General features: G+C 34.0%; 3 protein-coding genes across 7 annotated transcripts in view; 1 reads left to right on the forward strand and 2 right to left on the reverse strand.

The window, feature by feature from the left end:
- LOC105160514 (probable transcriptional regulator SLK2) overlaps positions 1-5796 on the reverse strand; it is a 6743-nt gene extending 947 nt beyond the window's left edge. The window contains exons 1-10 of the mRNA XM_011077919.2: positions 5648-5796; positions 3786-4989; positions 3448-3579; positions 3205-3253; positions 2524-2738; positions 2364-2432; positions 1816-1916; positions 592-685; positions 443-512; positions 2-278 (exon numbers count right to left, since the gene is read on the reverse strand). Coding sequence (XP_011076221.1) covers positions 2-278; positions 443-512; positions 592-685; positions 1816-1916; positions 2364-2432; positions 2524-2738; positions 3205-3253; positions 3448-3579; positions 3786-4724 — 1946 coding nt within the window. The 5' untranslated portion in view covers positions 4725-4989; positions 5648-5796. The remainder of the gene's footprint in view (position 1; positions 279-442; positions 513-591; positions 686-1815; positions 1917-2363; positions 2433-2523; positions 2739-3204; positions 3254-3447; positions 3580-3785; positions 4990-5647) is intronic.
- Positions 8538-13132, forward strand: LOC105160516 (protein COFACTOR ASSEMBLY OF COMPLEX C SUBUNIT B CCB2, chloroplastic). 4 transcript variants are annotated; one of them, XM_011077924.2, is made up of 8 exons: positions 8540-8992; positions 9087-9205; positions 9373-9444; positions 9911-10054; positions 10202-10355; positions 10843-11034; positions 11467-11528; positions 11739-11877. In XM_011077924.2, the coding sequence occupies exons 1-7, from the start codon at positions 8812-8814 to the stop codon at positions 11499-11501; spliced, it is 897 nt and encodes a 298-aa protein (XP_011076226.1). In that variant the 5' UTR covers positions 8540-8811; the 3' UTR covers positions 11502-11528; positions 11739-11877. The 4 variants fall into 4 exon arrangements, with proteins under 4 accessions (XP_011076225.1, XP_011076226.1, XP_011076228.1 ...); XM_011077923.2 differs by lacking the exons at positions 11467-11528; positions 11739-11877 and adding an exon at positions 12811-13132 and having other exon boundaries at positions 8538-8992; XM_011077926.2 differs by lacking the exons at positions 11467-11528; positions 11739-11877 and adding an exon at positions 12078-12512 and having other exon boundaries at positions 8542-8992.
- On the reverse strand, positions 11720-15597 carry LOC105160515 (dihydrodipicolinate reductase-like protein CRR1, chloroplastic). 2 transcript variants are annotated; one of them, XM_011077921.2, is made up of 10 exons: positions 15349-15597; positions 15113-15235; positions 14754-14828; positions 14530-14595; positions 14326-14421; positions 14061-14180; positions 12333-12425; positions 12102-12203; positions 11936-12022; positions 11720-11850 (listed from the first exon to the last, which is right to left on the reverse strand). In XM_011077921.2, the coding sequence occupies exons 1-10, from the start codon at positions 15454-15456 to the stop codon at positions 11818-11820; spliced, it is 903 nt and encodes a 300-aa protein (XP_011076223.1). In that variant the 5' UTR covers positions 15457-15597; the 3' UTR covers positions 11720-11817. The 2 variants fall into 2 exon arrangements, with proteins under 2 accessions (XP_011076223.1, XP_011076222.1); XM_011077920.2 differs by lacking the exon at positions 11720-11850 and having other exon boundaries at positions 11854-12022.

Here is a 20067-nt window from a genome sequence, read left to right on the forward strand (position 1 = left end):
TGAAGTGAACTGGGTTGAGTTCATTGAGTTTTGTCTCATCAGCAAATTTTGGTAATTGGTCAAAGCAAGAGCAGCCTGTGCTGAGCCAGTCAAGGGTCCTCGACCAACCATCTGTTGGTTATTGGTCATTGGGCTACTGAGCCCAGATTGCATTGCCATTAGCTTGTTGAGCGTGTTGCGATCAGTTGGCAAACCCTGAGGACCACCGCCCTGCTGCTCCGTTTCTTGCATCTGAACCTTGGGAGTAGAGGCGTGTCTAGGAAAGTTCTTCAAGCCCTCTGCAATATAGATGATTCAAAGTTCCACTGATGAGCTAACATGGTCGGTCGTACCACAAATAACAAAACTTCATTGCCTCAACTAAGTTGTTAGTCCCACCAATATATATATATATATATAAGAAAAAGAGAAGAATGAAAGAAAATGATGGTAAGGTTCTTACCAATGGGGCCAACCTTTTTCTCTGTGCTGAAATCCATCAGATCTTTCATGCTATTGACGACCTCAGCTATCTATTAAGAACAAAAAGTATGAGAAACCTCGGAAATACAAGCAATGAGCTTAAAGAAAGTCAGTAATATCGAGACATGCCTGTAGGCACCGCACATATCTTTTGGAAAAGCCCAAATCATTTAGGGACTGTAACTCCAAACTCCTAGCTAGCTGACGTCCAGCTGTTACAACCCTGAAATAGAATAGCCATCAAATGAAGAATAGTAGATTATGTAAAGACCTGATATGTTTCAAAAGACTAAATCCAAATAAGCTACAGCAAAACTACATATCATTTAAAGCTACTTCTGAATTATCTGCCTCATCATACTGTCATTCCTTTTCTTCTTTTTGCCTGGATGACAGGAGTCAAGCAGGCTTTATCTTCCATATCAACAATTCAGCAGTTGAAGTATATAATTTATGGTGGTCAATCACTTCGCAGAAATACTTGATTCAAGTCCTTTCAAGTATAGAGTCAGTCCTCACAGAGTAAACCAGCTTGCCATGACCAGACAAAAGAGAGGAAAGGAGAACCAAATACTGGAGTTATAAGCTACTCAATTGAACAAGATAGTGGAAGCCAAATGAGACTCCATATATTTGTAATAGAAGCATGAGCTTAAACTTATATTATCTTCCTAGACAAGCTTAACTTAGGTTGCCACCTTGAAGTTTGATTTAATTTAGTTTTAACCCAGCTGCTACTTTTATAACACATCCAAAAGTTCAAAAGGATGGCAACAGGTGAGTGTAGATGCGTTTTTATGTCATGGACCAGGCAATGATTATCCTCAGTTGCTCTTTGGTAACCAGAGCAGAAGATTCCAGCTTCCGCGGTTCAAGTACATCCAAAATTTTCAGAATGGGATAAACTCAGTCAATTATAACAACACATTGAAGTACATGACTATTGGTAACACCAAAATATAGCCAATAAGTCTTCTCCAGAATTCTAGCCTGCAGCAGGAGATAAACTTTTCCCTATTTAACCAACAGGCACAAGGAAGAGCTTAATAGCTCTGCAACCAGGCTAAACAATAAAAGAAAATCATGAATCTTTATTGAAAGATGGAGTTTAGGTTAGCTAGAAATTTCTGATGATAATTATTAAATCAAAACCTTTCTTCTTCCTTTTCCCTAACCATTTAAAGAAATATCTCCATATATCTTGCAGACTAAGCACGATCAATTGGAAAATCCTGTAGACCTTTAAGCACCAACTAGTCACATAATTAGACATAATGCCTCAGGTAAATATGAATGCAAACTAAAGTAGGAAAAACAAAAATCAAGAGCAGCGGATTTGAAATTTTCACTCACATTACACTGTTTGCCTGTAAATCTGGCTGTGAAACACCATGAGGTCCACTTTCAGATATTGTGCTTTGGCATTTCTGTGCAACCTGCAGTAATTGATTCACCTGCAATACAAGTGATTCTACTATCAAATTGATATGCAAGAAAATCATTATACATCTTTCAAGGCAGATCCAATTACATAGTGCAGCAACCCAATGACCCATGATTACTATAACTTAAGGGATAATCGCTAAAGAAACCCAAGAGTTACAAAGGGAAATCAATGACACAGCAAAAATTTAGGTAGTCTGAAAAAGCAGGAAATTCATCTAACTACTGCCTAATTGAGTATGAATAGCGCTACTGATTGTGATTTATGCACATTCGAAATAAACACTTAATCTTAATCTGAGAGATCAATTAAATCCATAAGAAAACTATGAAGGAAGTTACATGATGAAATATTAATTAATGAATGCCATGTTATCATTAAAAATTGTACTTTCTCATACGACAAAACGATCAAATTTGAGATCAGCCAGTGAAAATTCATTCAAGGGCAAGTCTACCTGTGGTGCAACCAATCTACGTGGAAGAAGTTCTTCATGACGCCGCGCACAAAATTCCCATGATAAAATCTGAAGCAGTTGGGTGCAAGTGTCAAAAACCAATATATACAAGTAGATAAACTTGACAGTACTTTCAAGTCAAGTAGTCCTCACAGTTTACCTTTAAATCAGGGGTGAAAATGATGCGTAGCTGACCCTCGCGAACCACCCGGAGTTGCTCATATACACTCTCTTGAACTGCCTTTGCATACTCCAGCATCATCATTCCTGAAGGGAATCGACATTCACGAGGCAAGTCCAGAAACAGAAGCTCATCGATAACACCACTACCAAATTTGATTTCATTAAGTCTTGGGAGCACTTCAAAAGTTGCCTCTGTCAGAACCAGAAAAGAATAGATGGTTTTAGAGCACATAAGTGCACGTGACTAATAAATGCAAGGTTCAACCGGGGATTCAAAGGGAACTTAGTGACCCAATTTCGGTTAAAGAATGCTCTTTTAGCACCAACTTGAACCCTTCTTATCATGTGCTGATTTTCAAGTTAACTCAAGTTCAGGATGGTGAACAAATAACTTCAATTGTTGAACTACTTGGGCTCAATTAAATCTCATTCACAGTTGGATCATTAAAAAACAGAAAACGAACAAAAGGCTTTTTAGCTTTTGAAGAAATGCAAGCCTGCTTACTGCTTAGATATATCTTGCGCATAGTGTTGACTGGTTATACACACAGTTCAAGTTATTCTATAGCCAAAAGCAAGGCCAGATTACAGGCTAAACCCTTATATGACAAGAGTAAAAGATCAGGCAAGTCAACATATAATTTTAGGTAAGGCTCACCAAACCCTCTTCCAGATTTTGAACCACAAATGTCACACTGCCATGCATCCTGCAAAAAAGGAGCAACACCAGTTACAAATTCATACTTTTGATGAATGCCAACTCAGTGCAAATCCCGTAGTGACATAGAAAAAAGGTTAGAAACAGCACATAAGTTGGTATGATTCATAGAAACAACCACCAAAAAGCTTCTTTATAAGACAAAGGTCAAACCAAAAGCACAAATATTTGGTTAACAAATACCATTGCTGCTTGGGGGAATACTCCTAGTGAATGATGCCCAACGTTATCATATAAGGACAAGCACCACCTCTTCTTTGCACGTGGAGAGTAATACTCAGCCACAAATTTTCTCCAATAGGCAATAGTGTTTTCCTGAAAAGATGCAATTAAATGAGATATCTTACACAAGGTATTCAAAAAAAGCTTTGACTTTAGGTAGTAAACGGGAAAGGCAAGTTAAAAATGACATAGTCGTGTGGATGATACAGCAGCTGGGTGATCAATGTTGACAAAATGAAGAAACAAGTTGGCAATAAATTATATGCTGGCATTAAGCTGGATGCTATTAGATTACTCACAGCAGGCCGCTGTCTCTGGTGATAGAGGTACTGCATTAGTCGACGCGAGCAGACACCACCATCATAGGGGCGCTTTATTCCTGAAGCAGGCTGCAGTCCCTGCTGCAGAATCTGCTGTCTTAACTGCTGCTGCTGCTGCTGCTGCTGTTGCTGTAATAATTGGACTCGCTGCATTGGCGGCATAGACTGAAGAAGTTGTTGCTGTTCTCGCTGTTGCTGCTGTTGTCTTAGTCTCTGCTGCTGGATCAGAGCTTGCAACTGAGGATTGGGGTTCTGTAAGTGCATTGGATCTTGTCTCAATAGTTGTTGCAAAACCTGTTGTTGTAAAATATCTTCCTGCTTGATATCCAAGCGGGGTTTCTTTTGTAACTGGGATATGGTTGTTGGGTCCGGAATGAAAGAATTAGGGATCCTGGGACCACCAGGTAGCTGGATTTGGCCCATCCGTGATGTAAGCAAGGAGGTGGCACTTGAAGACCCTTGATGTTGCTGGCTCTGTTGAGCTTGTGAACCTGGGTCTTGATTGGAGCTTTGCTGCACGACAGAGGATCCGTCCATGACAGAAGAACCAGAAATGCTAATGTTATTAGATGTGAATGACATGGGTGATGCAGGCAAGCGCATGTAAGAATCTGTATTAAAACTAGCACTTCTCTGCAGATGGGGACCTGCTGAAAGTCCTGAGTTGGCATCGGTGACCAAAGAACTGGCCCCGACACTAGGTCCAGAACTTGCCACACTATTTAAGACTGCGTTGCTAACTTCCCCGGCAAGTGCACTCATGTTGGCACGTGCATGTCCAGGTATTGAATGTGAGGGGTTGCCAAAATTTGAACTCAACTGAGAATTTCCTGCAACCTGGGATTGGCCATCTCCTTGGAAAAATATTCCTGAACTTGATGATTGTGCCATTCCCCCGGCCACCCGAGAAGGCACCATTGTAGGGACCGTGCTTAATGGCTGGGATGCAAATGGTTATCCAGTGTATGACAGCCCTTTAATAGTTATACTTATTGTACAGAAGTAGACAAGACTCAAGCCAGACAAAACAAAGTAAAGCTTAGCTCATCCACATCCATTTTGAACTAAATCGCCCACGTCCTAATTAACAAGAAGTATGTCTGCTTTTGCAGCGGACCTTCTCTCAATACCAGCTGTTTTCCCACCAATACAAAGGAATTCCGAAAAGAATAATGTTTGGATTCTGTCAGGAACAATAAACAGGTGCATCAGCTCATAACAGAATAGAGCAAATAAAATAACTCATATTAAATGGGGATAAAAAAATAAAACAAAACCCAGTCAGCAAGTCGTGGCTTCAAAAGTTCAGCAACTAAGTTAAAGACCTCATTGTGAAATCCACTTCGAATTAGACCAAGTTATAAACTCAAAAAACCCTAATTCACTACCACTAACATCAGACACAACTTCAACGAAGCAGAAACCTTTAGCAACTAGGAGCTGAAAGCCGATGAATCAATAATCAACTAAACCAGAACTAATGAAATCAACCAAAAAGAGAAAAACCCAACTGAATTGCAGACTTCTAATATTTAATAAAACAACGCGATCAAACAGGAATTCACTTCAACGAACCAAATTCTTTCACGCAAAAGAACTCAGCAGTAAATAACACCAAAATTAACTTTCCAATTAACCACATCTTAACCCCTCCCCCCCCATTAACTAAAATCAAAGATCAAAACTTAAACAACTCCCCACGAATATCAAAATGGAAAAAAATTAAACCTCCCTACTTGATAAAACCACTGGAAGTAGCAAATTTTGAAATTTACTTCCAACTAAAGATACTTAATTTGAAGAACAGAGAGAGAGAGAGAGAGAGATTAGTATATGCTAACCTGGAAATAGAGAGAGTAATCGGGAGAGAATTTTGCTGAAAGGGAAAAAAAAGAGAGATTTTCTGCTGCTGATCGGTGTTTATATACCTAGCGGGAGTAGAAAAGGAGATCCACCGGCTACAGCCGGTGGAGGATTGTAAGAGACTAGACACAGGCGGTGGGTATGAGGCACACGTGTCGGTGGATCGATTGGTCTATAAAATCCGAGCAAGATCTCACGGTGACGACGCGAGGTCGTTTGGGGTTGACGGGCTACGTGGCGTCCTTGGATTGGAAACTGGGGGATTGAACTGGTAGGTCTCGATGGAGTCCGGAGGCTGTTATCTACTGCGCTAGGCTGCATTATAAGGGTAGCAAATTGCGTAATAGTCCACTTTTTTAATAATACCGATACACGCCACGCCACACTTTTAATATGTCTATATATTTCTAAATAATTCATTTTTTTTTTATTAATGGACTGATTACCATTTATGAAACGGTGACTTGAGAATATAAAAATATGTCAAAAATTGACATGTGTGCAAATTTAACAGCTTTTTAAAATTTTAAATTACTATTATAATAAAAATTTATTAAAATTATTAAATCAATTAAAATAAATAAATTTGAATATTCAAAAAATTGGTACGACAACAATATTTTTATTTATAATAGTATAGACTATAGATACTCATCTCCAATATTCATATTCTCTTTGGCCTTAAGTTTTAAATAAAAAGTTTATTTATTAAAGAATATTATTTTGAAATATATATATATATATATATGTGTGTTACAAGATTGAAACAATAAGAATAATTATAGTAATAAAGATAGTAGCTAGTGATTGGTCAGTTTAAGTTTTTGGCCACTTGATGCCGTGGCATCATAAATTTTGGGTCCTTCACTAGAAGCTAGCTCAGAACTCACAAGTACTTGTGAGTCTACATATATTCCACAAAATAATTGAACTACACTTAATTACCCCCCAATAATCATATAAATATATATATATATATATTTTGTTAAACATCTTTACAATACGAGTTATGTTACAACCATGAAGTTTTATTAAATATTAATGTAGAATAATCTCTTGAAGGTCGTACCAAGATTTATAATATTTTTTTATTTCAAACCATGGACAATTTTGTATTTGTATCGTTTATCTCGAATCCTTACAGCCTAGTCTCCATTCCATCCAAACCCTAATTATATGTATGGACTCATCGTGGATACTTGATCATTTTTAAATATTTAATTCACATGAAATCATACAATTGGAGAAATTTATAAATAACAACTCTCTATGCCTTAAAGTAACTTGGACTAGTATTTTTTACGACTTTAAACACTTTTCTTTTACGATCGATCTAATTTAGACATTAAAGGATTATATATAATTGGAGCCTTCCAAATATAATTATAACTTTCTGCTCTTAAAGCCTCTTACAAAAAACATGTCATAGTATAAAAAACACACATATCCCTTGGGATGGCAAGCATGAAGGAGTATGGATTTGGCATGGTACAAGCACCCAATGCACATGGCTGTGCCTGTGATTTTGGGCGGTGTTGTTCATATCAATTATCATATGGTGTATGGTGAGTTGAGAGGAGGGGGACAACTACAAGAGACAGACTCACGTGTGCGGGTTCTGGCAGCAAGTGTTCATTGATCCAAACCTCGTATGACAGAGAGAGAGAGAGAGATCTAAGTACAAGTTATAACAACATGGTCCAGTTTCCTTCTTCCTTTTACTTTCTCTTTTTTTAATCTATCTATAATAATATTAATTAAGTTAACTAAATTAATAAAAGTATTTTGTATCCATCACATGTATTTGTGAACATGACATGACAGCTTTTCTTTGTCAATTACAACCAACATATTTCTAAATCAAGGACCAAATTGTTGTAACTTGTCAACTGAAAATTTTTATTCAATATCTGATTCATCATACATTTATTATGTGATTGGTTACTTTTTTTAATTGTATATCAATCACACAACAAGTTATACAATCGTTTCAGATTTGTTGCCCAAAAGAAGGAAAAAATATCGGTGTGTGGTTATTAAAGTGGGAGATTCTATTACTAAGTTTTTTTGTCTTTCAAAATAATTTTATACATTATATAACCTTTAAAAACGTGGAGAGTCATTGAGTAAAATTCATATAAAGCTCGACTCAATCTTAAATTCAAAAAGTTCAAGAGTGAATATAGCAGTTAGTAAGTGAATGTGCATCTTCATGAAGTGAAATGACAGGATTTTCACAATTTTTTTGCTAATATGATAGAACAAAATTATTCTAATTAACTTTTGCCCGTTAATATGTTGATCGACATCTTATCTTTCAGAGACATTCAATTTATTCTACGTGTGTCAAATATATGTCACATGTATTTCGTGCAACGATGAAAGAAACAATATGTCCAATTCTTGCAACAAGTTATAAAACAAAGAAAGAAAGAAAGATGTAGGCATGAAAAACCAACCGAGGAATGGGGGAAGAGGAAAAAAGTGTGTGCATTAAAGTTGATAAAAATCTTGATCCCACACCATTCATTATTATTATGCTTATTTATTGAATAGCCATATTGGACCAAATGACTAAATGGTACAACATGTTGCTAAGGAAATATTATTCCATCCGGACAAATGATATAATACTTAGGAACTTTATCAAAAGTGAAGTATGGTTTGGTTGCAGGCCATGACAATGTGCATATCTTTTTTAGTATTTGCCACTACATATGTGATTTGGGTTTGACCAAAACAGAGAAAGAGAAGCCAAATGCATTTTCCAGTATGAGTGGAGGGAATCAGCATTGCTTTCCTTTAATATTGTTTGATCAATTATTATAGTAGGTGATTCATAAATTTTGCTAGCCTCAAACTGGGATTAGGAAGGACAGAGATTATGAGAATGGAGGTCTGAATTAGAAGTGATTGGAGGGTTTGAATAGGTGAAGAGGAATGTGAGTTGAGTTACTGAAACTAAGTAGTAAAATGTGATAATTATTGGTGACCAGCATCCATCATCTTAACTGTCTTTTTCCTTCCCCTCTCCTCCTCTCGCCGCACTGCTCCATCCACGCCCCTTTTGTCTTCTTCTTTCGCTGCCTAAAACACTCCATTATAGACAACATTAATAGCACAACATAAGGCGGAAGCAAAAATGAGCAGTGGCACTGCCGTCCGCCCCCTAAGTCCATTAATTCCCTTATCTCGCCCCAAATTCAACTTCCCCTCGAAATTCACCATCAATAAGCCGTTCTCACTGGCTAAAATTTGCTGCTCCCAGAACTCTACCCCCGAACACCAACAAGTCAACCTTTCAGTTCTTCGCTTCACTCTCGGTATAATCCCCTTTTTTCACTTATTTCTCCTCGTTTGATCGTGTTTTCTGTGAAATTATTGGGGAATTTCTATCTTTTTTCTTATTTTTGTAAGGAATACCTGGATTGGATGAGTCTTACCTGCCGAGATACATTGGATATGCATTTGGGACGCTATTGGTGTTGAATCATTTTGTGGGCTTGGACTCTTCATCCATTACTCCAGCTCAGCTCGTAAGAGTTTCTTGGTTGTCTTTGAATCCTCTTTTTGCTTGCTCTGTTGAGTTGTTGAATGAAATGGGTCTCTATAACTGTTGTTTTTTTGTGTGTTCCTGTGTTAAAAGTATGGTAATTTACCTAATATATGTTTTTACTACTTGTGCTTTCTTGGTATTTTGTAGAGAACGGAGGTTCTCGGACTTTCTCTGGCTGCATTTTCAGCAGTGGTTCCGTATCTTGGAAAATTTCTCAAGGTAACAACTTTTTTAATTCACTGGAGCTTTGGAAACAAGATGATGTGCTGTAAGTATGCTTTAGCCTTTAGAGTTTTCAGGTTTGTGAGTGCATTAATGGTAGGGAAGAAGCTAAAAGTTGCTGTAGGATCGTTATAAGCTATTTTAATATCATGTTTGATGTGAGGTAATGGTCCCAAATGCCATCCAAATGCCTAAAGAGTTTCTATTGGTTAGCTAGTCTGAATATCCTGTTTAATTTGAAAGAGAAGTTGTTCCGAGCTTGATTTATAGGGAACACAGATGTGCAGAATGGAAATTCTGAGGATGAATTATTGTGTCTCGGCTGGAGAATAAATTTTTGATGAAATGTTCATATATAAGGTGTATGTGAGTAGCAGATATCACAAATTGTGGGTCTTGTTTCCATTTGAGCATTGACTGAATGCAATAGAAATGCTTATAATGTCATTACTTGGATATGCAGGGAGCTAGTCCTAGAGATCAGAAAAGTCTCCCAGAAGGTGCTGAGCAAATCTTCGCCATGTCACAGGATATTGCGGATAACATGAAGGAAGATTTGGCTTGGGGAACTTACATTCTGTTGCGTAATACAAACTCAATATCCGTGGTGTGTTGCCACCTTAAGCCCTTAGCAATTGCATATTGAGATTTTTTCAGGAAGATGAAATCACCAACAAAAAAATGACGCGTACATAATTTATCAAATGTATGAGCTCCTTCTTTCTTAAGCTTCCTAACCCTGTAAATGTTGTAGCTTATCTCAGTTCAAGATGCATTATGTGTTCGTGGCTATTGGAATACACCCAAAGATTTATCAAAAGAAAACATTCCTGATTGGTTCAGAGAGCAGATTAAAAAGATTGGATTCTCCAACTTGAAAGATACCATGTATTTCCAGCAGGCTGCAGGTATAAGTTGGTTATTGACGACATAGTGCATTTATCATGTTTGTGCTATTGATTCATTTTAACTTTAATTTAAATATCATCAGCTTGATAATTTAATTAACATCTGCCTCTCAAGTTATGGTTTATCTTTCTTTCTGATATTTAATGTGAGCTGACAGCAAAATTGCATCAAGAAGATTATAATCATATAACTACCTTATCTTTATTTACCAGTGATGAGCTGACAGCAAAATTGATTGCCAGTTGTCGACTCTTTTCCTTAGGCACCTTTTCTTTTCATTGGTATAGTGGGGAAAAGGAGAAAATAACGTAAAAGTTGCAAATTTTCATTTATTTTCCTTCTATATTCCACTTGATACGACCATTTCTTTAGTTATGTCAAGTCTAGAATTTCTGGTCTTCAAGTGATTTTAGCCTAGGGCTATTGGTTTTAAGATATTTTGACATTTCTGATGTGTTACTTCTATGAAATGTATGAACAATTTAGATTCTGAACTGAAGGAGATGGTTCCTGAGGGGACAAGGTCTCTCCTTGTGCAACCTATTCTGAGAGCTCCAAGACTAAGCCCCAATCAAACAGAGAAGCGCGAGGGTTTTCTCTTGTTGGCTTCTAGCATTGATTATGCATATACTGATAAAGACAAGGCATGGATAGCTGCTATTGCGAACAAATTTGGCGGTAGGGATGTGCTTTAATGTTTACCTCTTTCAGATTATTATTAATCTCATTAAGTTATTGTCTATGCTTTTATGGACCTCGGTCATCATTTAACTTCCATTAAAGATATGTTCGCTTGTCTTTGCATAACTAGTTGTCTTATATTCTTTAATAGTTAGATTTACCACTGCAATTGCCATTTCTGAACGTTCCCTAGTGATGTTTATATGGTGCTGCAACTGGCAGATCTTTCATTGAGTGTGTATCAGAAAAAAATAAAATAAAATAAATCAGGATGAATTTGACTAACCTTTGAAACCCCCCCCCCCCCCCAACTCAAACAAAAACTACAGAGGAAAGAATGAAAAAAGAAGGGTACATGACATTCTTTGATATGCAATTAGAATGAATTTTATTTTAGAAATTTTACTGGGTATAAGTTGTACCTCCTAGGTACGAGGACATTGAGACCCTCAAAAAGGGATTAGAGGTAATTTATCCTTGAAGAATCAGAGGTATATACCTTTTTATCTGTAAAATCTTTTTATTTGATAAGCCTTAAATTGTGTATTCAAAATCATGCCATAGCATTCTCTACTGGATTTTCATAGTTGCATAATGTTCTTGAAGGAAAAAACTTGTTACATGTTTCCTCAAAAGACTATTACAAGAAACATTTCCTCTACCCCAAGATCTTGATCTAATATTTTTCCCTCATGTTGTAGGATAACAATGGGCTCTTCCCACCTTCAAACATAGAAATCAGAATTCCAGTGCAATATGAAGTTCATTGATGCTTGGTTTCTACAAGAACTTCTCCAAACCATACACTAGACTCTGCAAAGGGAAACATCAACTTCGTCTAGGATTAAGACAAGCTTTTAAGACAAATAGAAACATGAAATTTTAATAATTCCATTACCTTGAGGCGCACAACTTTTCTGATGGCTAGAAGTAGTCCTGGCATGAGAGATTGAACATCTGTGATATCATGTTTCAGGGTGTAAACCTGTCCAGAAAATCAAATTATATTGAGTATAAACCTGCAGATTCTTGTCTTACAGAATGAAGTGTTCTAGACAAGCTACCTCGCCTGGTCGGGAAAAATAGACTGTTGTACTGGATGGGAGGCCAGGAAGTACCATACTGTGCACCCTCACTCCATCTTCCCCAATAACTTGACCCCTCGCCTGGCATACCAAGAATGATAATGTTGCAGGGTAAAGTGACACATTAGTTCGTATGCATTTCCAATTGAATATACACTCGGTATAATTTGAGTATGAGCAATATTAAACTAAGTTTGCATTTCCGCTTACCGGAATGTCTGTTGAAATATCTTCTCTATTGTACATCTGACCAAGGTTGGTGATATTGTTTGCTATTTGTATTGCATCCTGTGATGGAAAATCCTGTTCCATGAACATAAACTGATTGCTTAGAATATACTTGTTATGTCTTTGCTATTGCATTGCGCATACAATTATGCAAACCACAAATATGTTCTCGTTTTCAGTCATGTGTTCAACTGCTTTGCCATCTGCTCTAGGGAATTCATATAAAAGACAATAACATAAATAAGTGTGAATGAAAACATTACATGGATATCCCCGAAGTTTAGACATATTATAAAACAATACTTTCCATTTTGTAAAAATAACACTGTTTTGCCTGCACCCATGTTTTACATTATATATTCCTCCTCCTTAAATTACATGTTTCACTTTGAGCTTACTTTGATTTATCTGAACATATTTTCTCCAATGTGAAAGAAATTACAAGTTCTAACTGTTGTAGGGTTTTGGGGGGGCTTGTCTTGGGGCCCAAAGGATGTAAAAGGTATGCCTGAAATTATGGTGAAATTAAGAGGTTCTAGGCTTGACGGAGTACAGGTTGTTTGAAATTGAAATCAAAGAATTCCAGGCTGGTCCAGCTCTGAGGTGGGCCGAATGGAAAGTTGACAAACACTGCTTTATTGCTGTTTTAATGGAAATGAAAAGGATGATTGGAGGGAGTTTTGGCCTCATTCTTCATGTGCTCATCTCAAATACTATATACTAATCCTTTTCTTTTCCAGATTTGGGATTGAGTAATGATTTGTACATGCATATACAGTGGAAATCAAATATATTCTTATTATATATTAATAAAAATTATTACAAAAACTAAATTCGCTCGAGTCCTGTAACTTGAGGCTGCCTATATCTAACTCCCGATTTATATATATTTGCAAAGAGATAAAACTGTACGGTACTCTATTCATACCATAAAGTTACATACACATATATATACACACACATACGTGGAGTTATACCAGTTTTATCTTAGTATTGAAGCACAATTATTCTCATATTATGAAAAAAATGAAAATCACAATATTGGGTGGTTGTGAATTTATAATATAGGTCTCAACGTTGTCAAGAATCAAGTCTACATGAACAGAATATGAGAGGCAAAAATGGTGTTGTGCTCTAAATATAATTTTAAAGAAGAGCTTTTTCCAATTTGGTCTGTAAAAATAGTGTCTCCGATCCATTGTCGGCAGGACCGGCTCTTTACTGTCGGTGTCGAATCTGGAATTCTCAAACCTAATTTGGATGTTTCTTTCAATTTTAAAGTTTTAAGCTTGGCGCCTTACACGTTTTGGGCCAATTTAACCCTCTCATTTCTTAATTATTTATTCCATAAATTAGTAGTTTATAAGAACAAGATTTGTACCGAGGATGCCTTAATTTAGTGATTAAGGTTGAAATCCCATGAACAAGTTTGAAACTATGAATTCGAGTTTTATCTTATGTGTATGAGTGTTTGTCTCATTTTATATAAAAGTATTGTATTTCGTTTCATAATGTTTAATTATATTGATGTATCAAACAGTTTATTGAAATATTAATATATTCAAATAATTATCGATTCTGTCTTGAAAACAAGAACAAGATTTTGTGGGTTCTATTTCTATAGATAATTCTAATATTTATTTTACTTTTCGAGTAATTTCTATGCTGATTTAAGAATTCCCATTAAGTGAGAATGGGAGGAGTACTTACAAGAGCAGGAGCAGGTCTTGATTCAACAATCTCGACATTGTTGTAATGAAAAGAGGCTGAAATTGCAGCCTGTTGAAGTAGAATGGATCCGATGGACAGAGTTGGAGCTACTATACAACCCTGATTAAAATACGCAGTATCATTATAATGTAAAAACATACATGTTAGAATAATTAATCCTATTATTTATTCATAGCAAAAGATTATTGCAATAATTATATGATTTATGATGATGATGTGAAATTGCAGCTCACCCTGTGCTCACCATGCTGGCTTTTTCACAGAATGCTGATAATGCAGAAACTGTCTCCATTTTGAGACGGGGCACATAGACTACACTCTTCATTCCAAATGCTGTTGCCTGATTATTACATTTAACATATAAACAAAATTTAATTAACCTTAACCTTAATTTAGTGTAATAAATTAATAGTAATACTATGTAGAGGAAAATGATGTGGTACCATACCTGTTTGACATTGTCATAAACTGTTGAAGGGTCGGTGAAATCCACCACAACCGCACTTGCTTTTGACTGCCAAAAATTTTCATACAAAAACTTTAATTATGTTCTTCTAGACACCGTAATATGTAATATGTAATATTTATTTGTATATAATTAGATAAATACGATATAAAATTTATATATAAAAATTAAATAAAGAATGCGACTTTAAGTAAGATCATGATCACCTGGGATATAGACCCTAGAACCATAGTAAGGTCATTCATTATGGGTATTTCCAAAGCCTCCTCCATGTCACAAACCTAAACAATATCGTTGTATCCAACCCCAAAAAATAAAAAAAAAAAATTCAAATTTATGAATATTTTAAATAATTAACATAATTGGTAAATTACAACAAATTTCTTTGAGGTTTGTCGTAATTATAAATATTTTCTTATTATTTGAAAAATTACAAATATTTCTCTTGACAATATATAATAAGGAGTATTTGTTAGACGATCATTAATTCTATAAGGACATTTATTATTATAGTAAATTTTGGAGAGCTTGTTGTAATTTACCCTAACATAAAAAGAGAATGAACCTTTCCTATGTCTTCTCCAACAAGATAAGAGTCAATTGCACCAGCCACCTCCATCCCTCTTGCCTTTGTCACAGCAACCACAGCTGCCCTACCAATTTCCTTAGCTCCTCCATTTATGATCACCTCTTCCCCACATCCAACGAACACCAAAATTCTTAGTTTTTTGTAGTAAAACAAAAATAGAACTAATTATAAGGACATACATTTGACGTAATATATATATATATATATATTACCTTAATATTGGTCTGAGAGGGCTGCTGCATGGAGCAAGAAATGTACGGAACTCTCTTGATACATCTGTAGGGTGTGTGACGGAGTTTGCAGCTCAATGCAGGTGCCATGGATGGTGGTGATGAGGAATATTGGAAGCTCTCTGCCAAACAGGGAATTGGATAACTTTACTTAGTGTATTACCTTGTGGTTGGATTGGAGATAAGGTGTTTGTGTGTTTTTTGTTTGGAGGGAGACGTGGGGAGTGTTGGCCCATGTTTGGGGTTGAAGATAAAATTATGTTATGAAATTGGAATATTAGGGATAAAGTTGGGATGGAGTAAGAATAGAAGGCAAAATTGCAAAATTAATCCCATAGTTTGGATCGTTTTATGCTTGACACCATGTTTTATAAAATTTTTACATTAACTCCATATTACGTTAAAAGTTGCAAAAAAGACTCTTTCTGTGTGGGTTTATTTTTTAAAAATATTTTGGACTTATTTTTGCAATTCTTAATTGAACTTGAGTGAATATTATAATTCCATAAAATTTGGGGTCAAATATAAAATAATCCTAAATTTTATCAAGGGTAGAACGTGAAGTTCAGAAAGTGATGAGTGGAGGAGAAAGCGGCTTACATGGAGGGTGCACGTGGGGTTATCCCAACATCACGTGCGTGTCAATCTCTTAAAAAGGACCAAGTGAATTGTTTGGCTGAAGGGCATGTTGCTCTTAATCTTTGGATTTGCTTCTTTTGTCTGCCATGTTGTCACGAGCTTTTCTCTTTGCTTGTTGGGATTTATTAAATTTGATTACAATTTATATGTATGGAAATTCTAAAATAAAATAGTATTTATTTAATAGGATAAATAGGTTTCGATCAATTATAAAATTCAAAAACTAGTATAAAAATTTATGAATATCCAAATTAATATTCATACTTTACTGTTGTGTCTGATTGTATTAGACATTGATGCAAATTTGTCACATTCCAATCTTTCGCCTTTCCAGTCCCACCTTTTTAGCTCTATTTCCTCTATTAATTACTTCATCAAAATCTTTCGGGACTAAAAATATAAAATATCACACATTTTAAAAATGCATTCATGTTTGAAATAGAGTTTGATTCTCCCAAATACATATTGGAATAAGAACTTCTTTGAGATAAACCATATCTAGGATAGAGTCTGTAATTTTTCAATTATGTATTAGGATATGTACTCCTCTTGAGGATAGGATTATGTACACCTATGCATGGTTGTGATCAAATTACAATACAGGAATACAAATGTGATACAAAATGAGTTGATCACAATACTCTCTTCAATTCTCTCTCTATGTTCTTCCTTGGAGTATCACCATAGGCTCCTTAGATTTGATGTGTTAAGTAGATTACTCTAAAGGTGAACCACTAAAGCGAGTAAGGTACGTGGTGTGCACAAGATTTTGAGCAAGATTCAACGTGGGGTAGATTTTGAAAATATTTGTGGGTTGACTTTGAATCAACGAGAAAGATAATGCGTTCGTGATCCATAAAGGACATGGGTTAGTAGACGAGGTTGATCCGTATGCGGGATCAACATGCTTTCACTACTTAAGGTTAATTCGATCTACAATTATGTGCTTATATGATTAACATTTGTGTGCACATAATCATTTAATTATATATAAGATCTATTAATGAGATAATATTTAAATTATCTATTGCTTTTTTTAATAATTTAATATTTTAAAAAAGATATTTTTTTCCAATAAACATATATCAACTATGGACACAAAATTTAATTGACTGAGAAATGTATGTTTTTTATATTAATATTTGATGATGGAAGATATGAAACTAATATCGATGAATTTAATTGAATAATAAATGAATATTGTAAAGTTAATTAAGATTATTATGGCAACCTACCACTGAAATTTTAATTTCACAAATCAAAATTTGAGAGAGAAATTAATTATAGGCCTATATAAGCATGAGCAAATCCTATTGAGATGATTGAGTGGAAGAGTATTATTTGATGAGTTGTAAGTCCTTGAATTTGAGCAATTGAGCAAATAATAGGCCTACATGACAGCTCACAAATTATGTCATATATCCTCTCAATAACAGAGGTTTGACTTATTATGATTATACATTAATTTAAGGGATAATTATATTTACACCCCCTAACTTATTATTTTTTTACACAAATCACTCTCGCCTTATCAAAAATTACAGCAACCATTCGTGTCAGCCTTTAAAACCCCAAAGTATCTCTATTGAGTTGGTCAAATTTTAACTTAATTTTTCAATGACAGAAATGCTCTTAGAGGTGTTTTGTAATTACTAAAAGGTAGAGGGTGTGTCAAAGTAATGTTTATGGGGATGAATAATATGACATTGTATATTTTTTTATTATTTATATTAATTTTTAATTATTTTATTAATTTTTTAATCAAATCTCTATATAAAGTTATACTTTTAATAATTACAATATTAAATTATTTAATTAATATATTAATAAAATTAATTACTAGATTACAAGTTTAAAATTAAAAGTCTATCACACTTTTATAAATTATTAAAATTAAAAGATTATTTATTCTTTATTTTTATTTATAATTAAATTTTACTAAAATTAATACATTATAATTTAAAATAATTTACGCAGATTATATAAATTATATTAGAATTAATAAAATAAAATAATTTATTTAATAAAAATATTTTAAATTATTAAATATATTTTTTTAAAAGTATTTTTTCTTTTCAGTCCTATCGCCGTGCCCAACCTCAACTCCTACTTGTGCTCTCGTTCCCACCATCCCATTGCGGCTTATGGCTTTGCCCAGCCTTTTACCTTCTTCTACCATCGTTCATCATAAAAATATGTATGTATGAATATATAAATATGTGCAATTATATACATATTTATATATTTATATTGTATAAACTTATGTACATATATGTATAACTTAATAATTTAAATAAAATTTAGTTATAAATAAAAAAAGATGAATATTAATGTTTTAATAATTAAAAGGTGTAGTTTTATATAAAGATTTAATAAAATAATTTAAATTTAAATTAAAAATTAGTATAAATAATAAAAAAATATTTGGGATCATATTGTTCATCCCCATAAACATTACTTTCACATCCCCTCACCTTTTGGTAATTACAAAACACCTCTGACAGCATTTCTATCATTGAAAAATTAAGTTAAAGTTTGACCAAGTCAACGAGGTATTTTAGAATTTTAAAAACTGTCAGGGATGATTTCTGTAATTTTAAAAAAATGTAGGAATGATTTATGTAAAAGAATAATAAATAAGGGGATGTAAATATAATTATACTTTAATTTAAATTACAGACATTTGGCTCTACATAATCTATTATAATGCAAATGGGTTGAGTTTATTTTCAGGGGAATTATGAATTATGTCCTCTGAATTTCAGACTCATTTGCATTGGCAGCAGAAAATTGAATTGTGTGTTATTTCACCCATATTTCAGACTTTACAAATGTAAACAATTACATACCACTTAGAATTATGGCTCAGTGGTTTAGATTCGAATACTTATCAACTATAAGGATCTTGGCAGATACATATAATGCATGCATAATCCTTCTTAATGGGTCTGTAGAACGTCACCTTTATTATGTAATATAAAAGAATATATAAATAATTATATGATTGATAATATTTAAGATATTAAATTACATAAAACAAATGGTGTGCAATAAATCAGCACCAATATATATGTATATAAAAAGTTAGTTTATTAGGTTAGAGAAAAAAAGAAAAAAGGGAGAATGATGAAATATTCAATGTTGGAGATGTGATGACACATACTTAATTGGAAAGGGAGTGCTATAGACATATATAGCTACTTATTACTTATTTGTATTTTCTACTACATTATTCTTTAAATATTAATAAGACACATCTGACTTCATCCCCTAATCATACTTAATTTTCCCCATCATTACAACATCATATATATATATATATTCTTAAATTGCTTTGTGTTTTGGATGCTATGGGAAATCCCCTATAGCTAAAGGAATAAAGGTGGGAGAAGTAAATACGACTAACATATATAGTAATTCTTTTGTAGGTCATTGACCATATTGAACACGTTTATGACACACAATTATTATTCAAATAGTGAGCTCGTTGTTTTACTCGCGTCAAAAACGTTCCAAAGTTTATAAATTTTTTAAAATCGTCTGGCAAAATTTGTTTTGAAGAGCTTATAAAATATTAAAATAAAATATTTCCAGTCTTATAAAATCTTTAATAAAAAGTTACCTCCATCAAACTTTTATTAAAACGTCTTATAAGCTCATTAATTTTAATATTTATTAAATAAAAACACACCAATAATTTTGTTAGTATTTCACTTTTATCTTTCATATAATTGACATTTTTCCTCTCAAAATTAAGCAAAATTATCTATTTATATAATTTTAAATTTTGATAATCTGATGGCGTTTTTTTTGTCATTATTACAGTATAAAAAATTATTATGCCAAACACTCTAACATCTTATAAGATCTGGTATTTTATTTATCCACACACTTTAAAATTTTATTTTAAAATATAATTTTTTTAAAAAAATTTCAAATAAGTTGAGCCAACCACCCTTTAAATCTATCAATCTTGACATACATATTTTTGATGTAAAGCTTTAACAAAAACTAGGCCTACCAAAAAATGCGAAGAATACTATGATTCGAATAGATTGTCCT

The sequence above is a fragment of the Sesamum indicum genome, linkage group LG4 (genome assembly GCF_000512975.1).
Source record: "Sesamum indicum cultivar Zhongzhi No. 13 linkage group LG4, S_indicum_v1.0, whole genome shotgun sequence".
NCBI classification, from domain to species: domain Eukaryota; kingdom Viridiplantae; phylum Streptophyta; class Magnoliopsida; order Lamiales; family Pedaliaceae; genus Sesamum; species Sesamum indicum.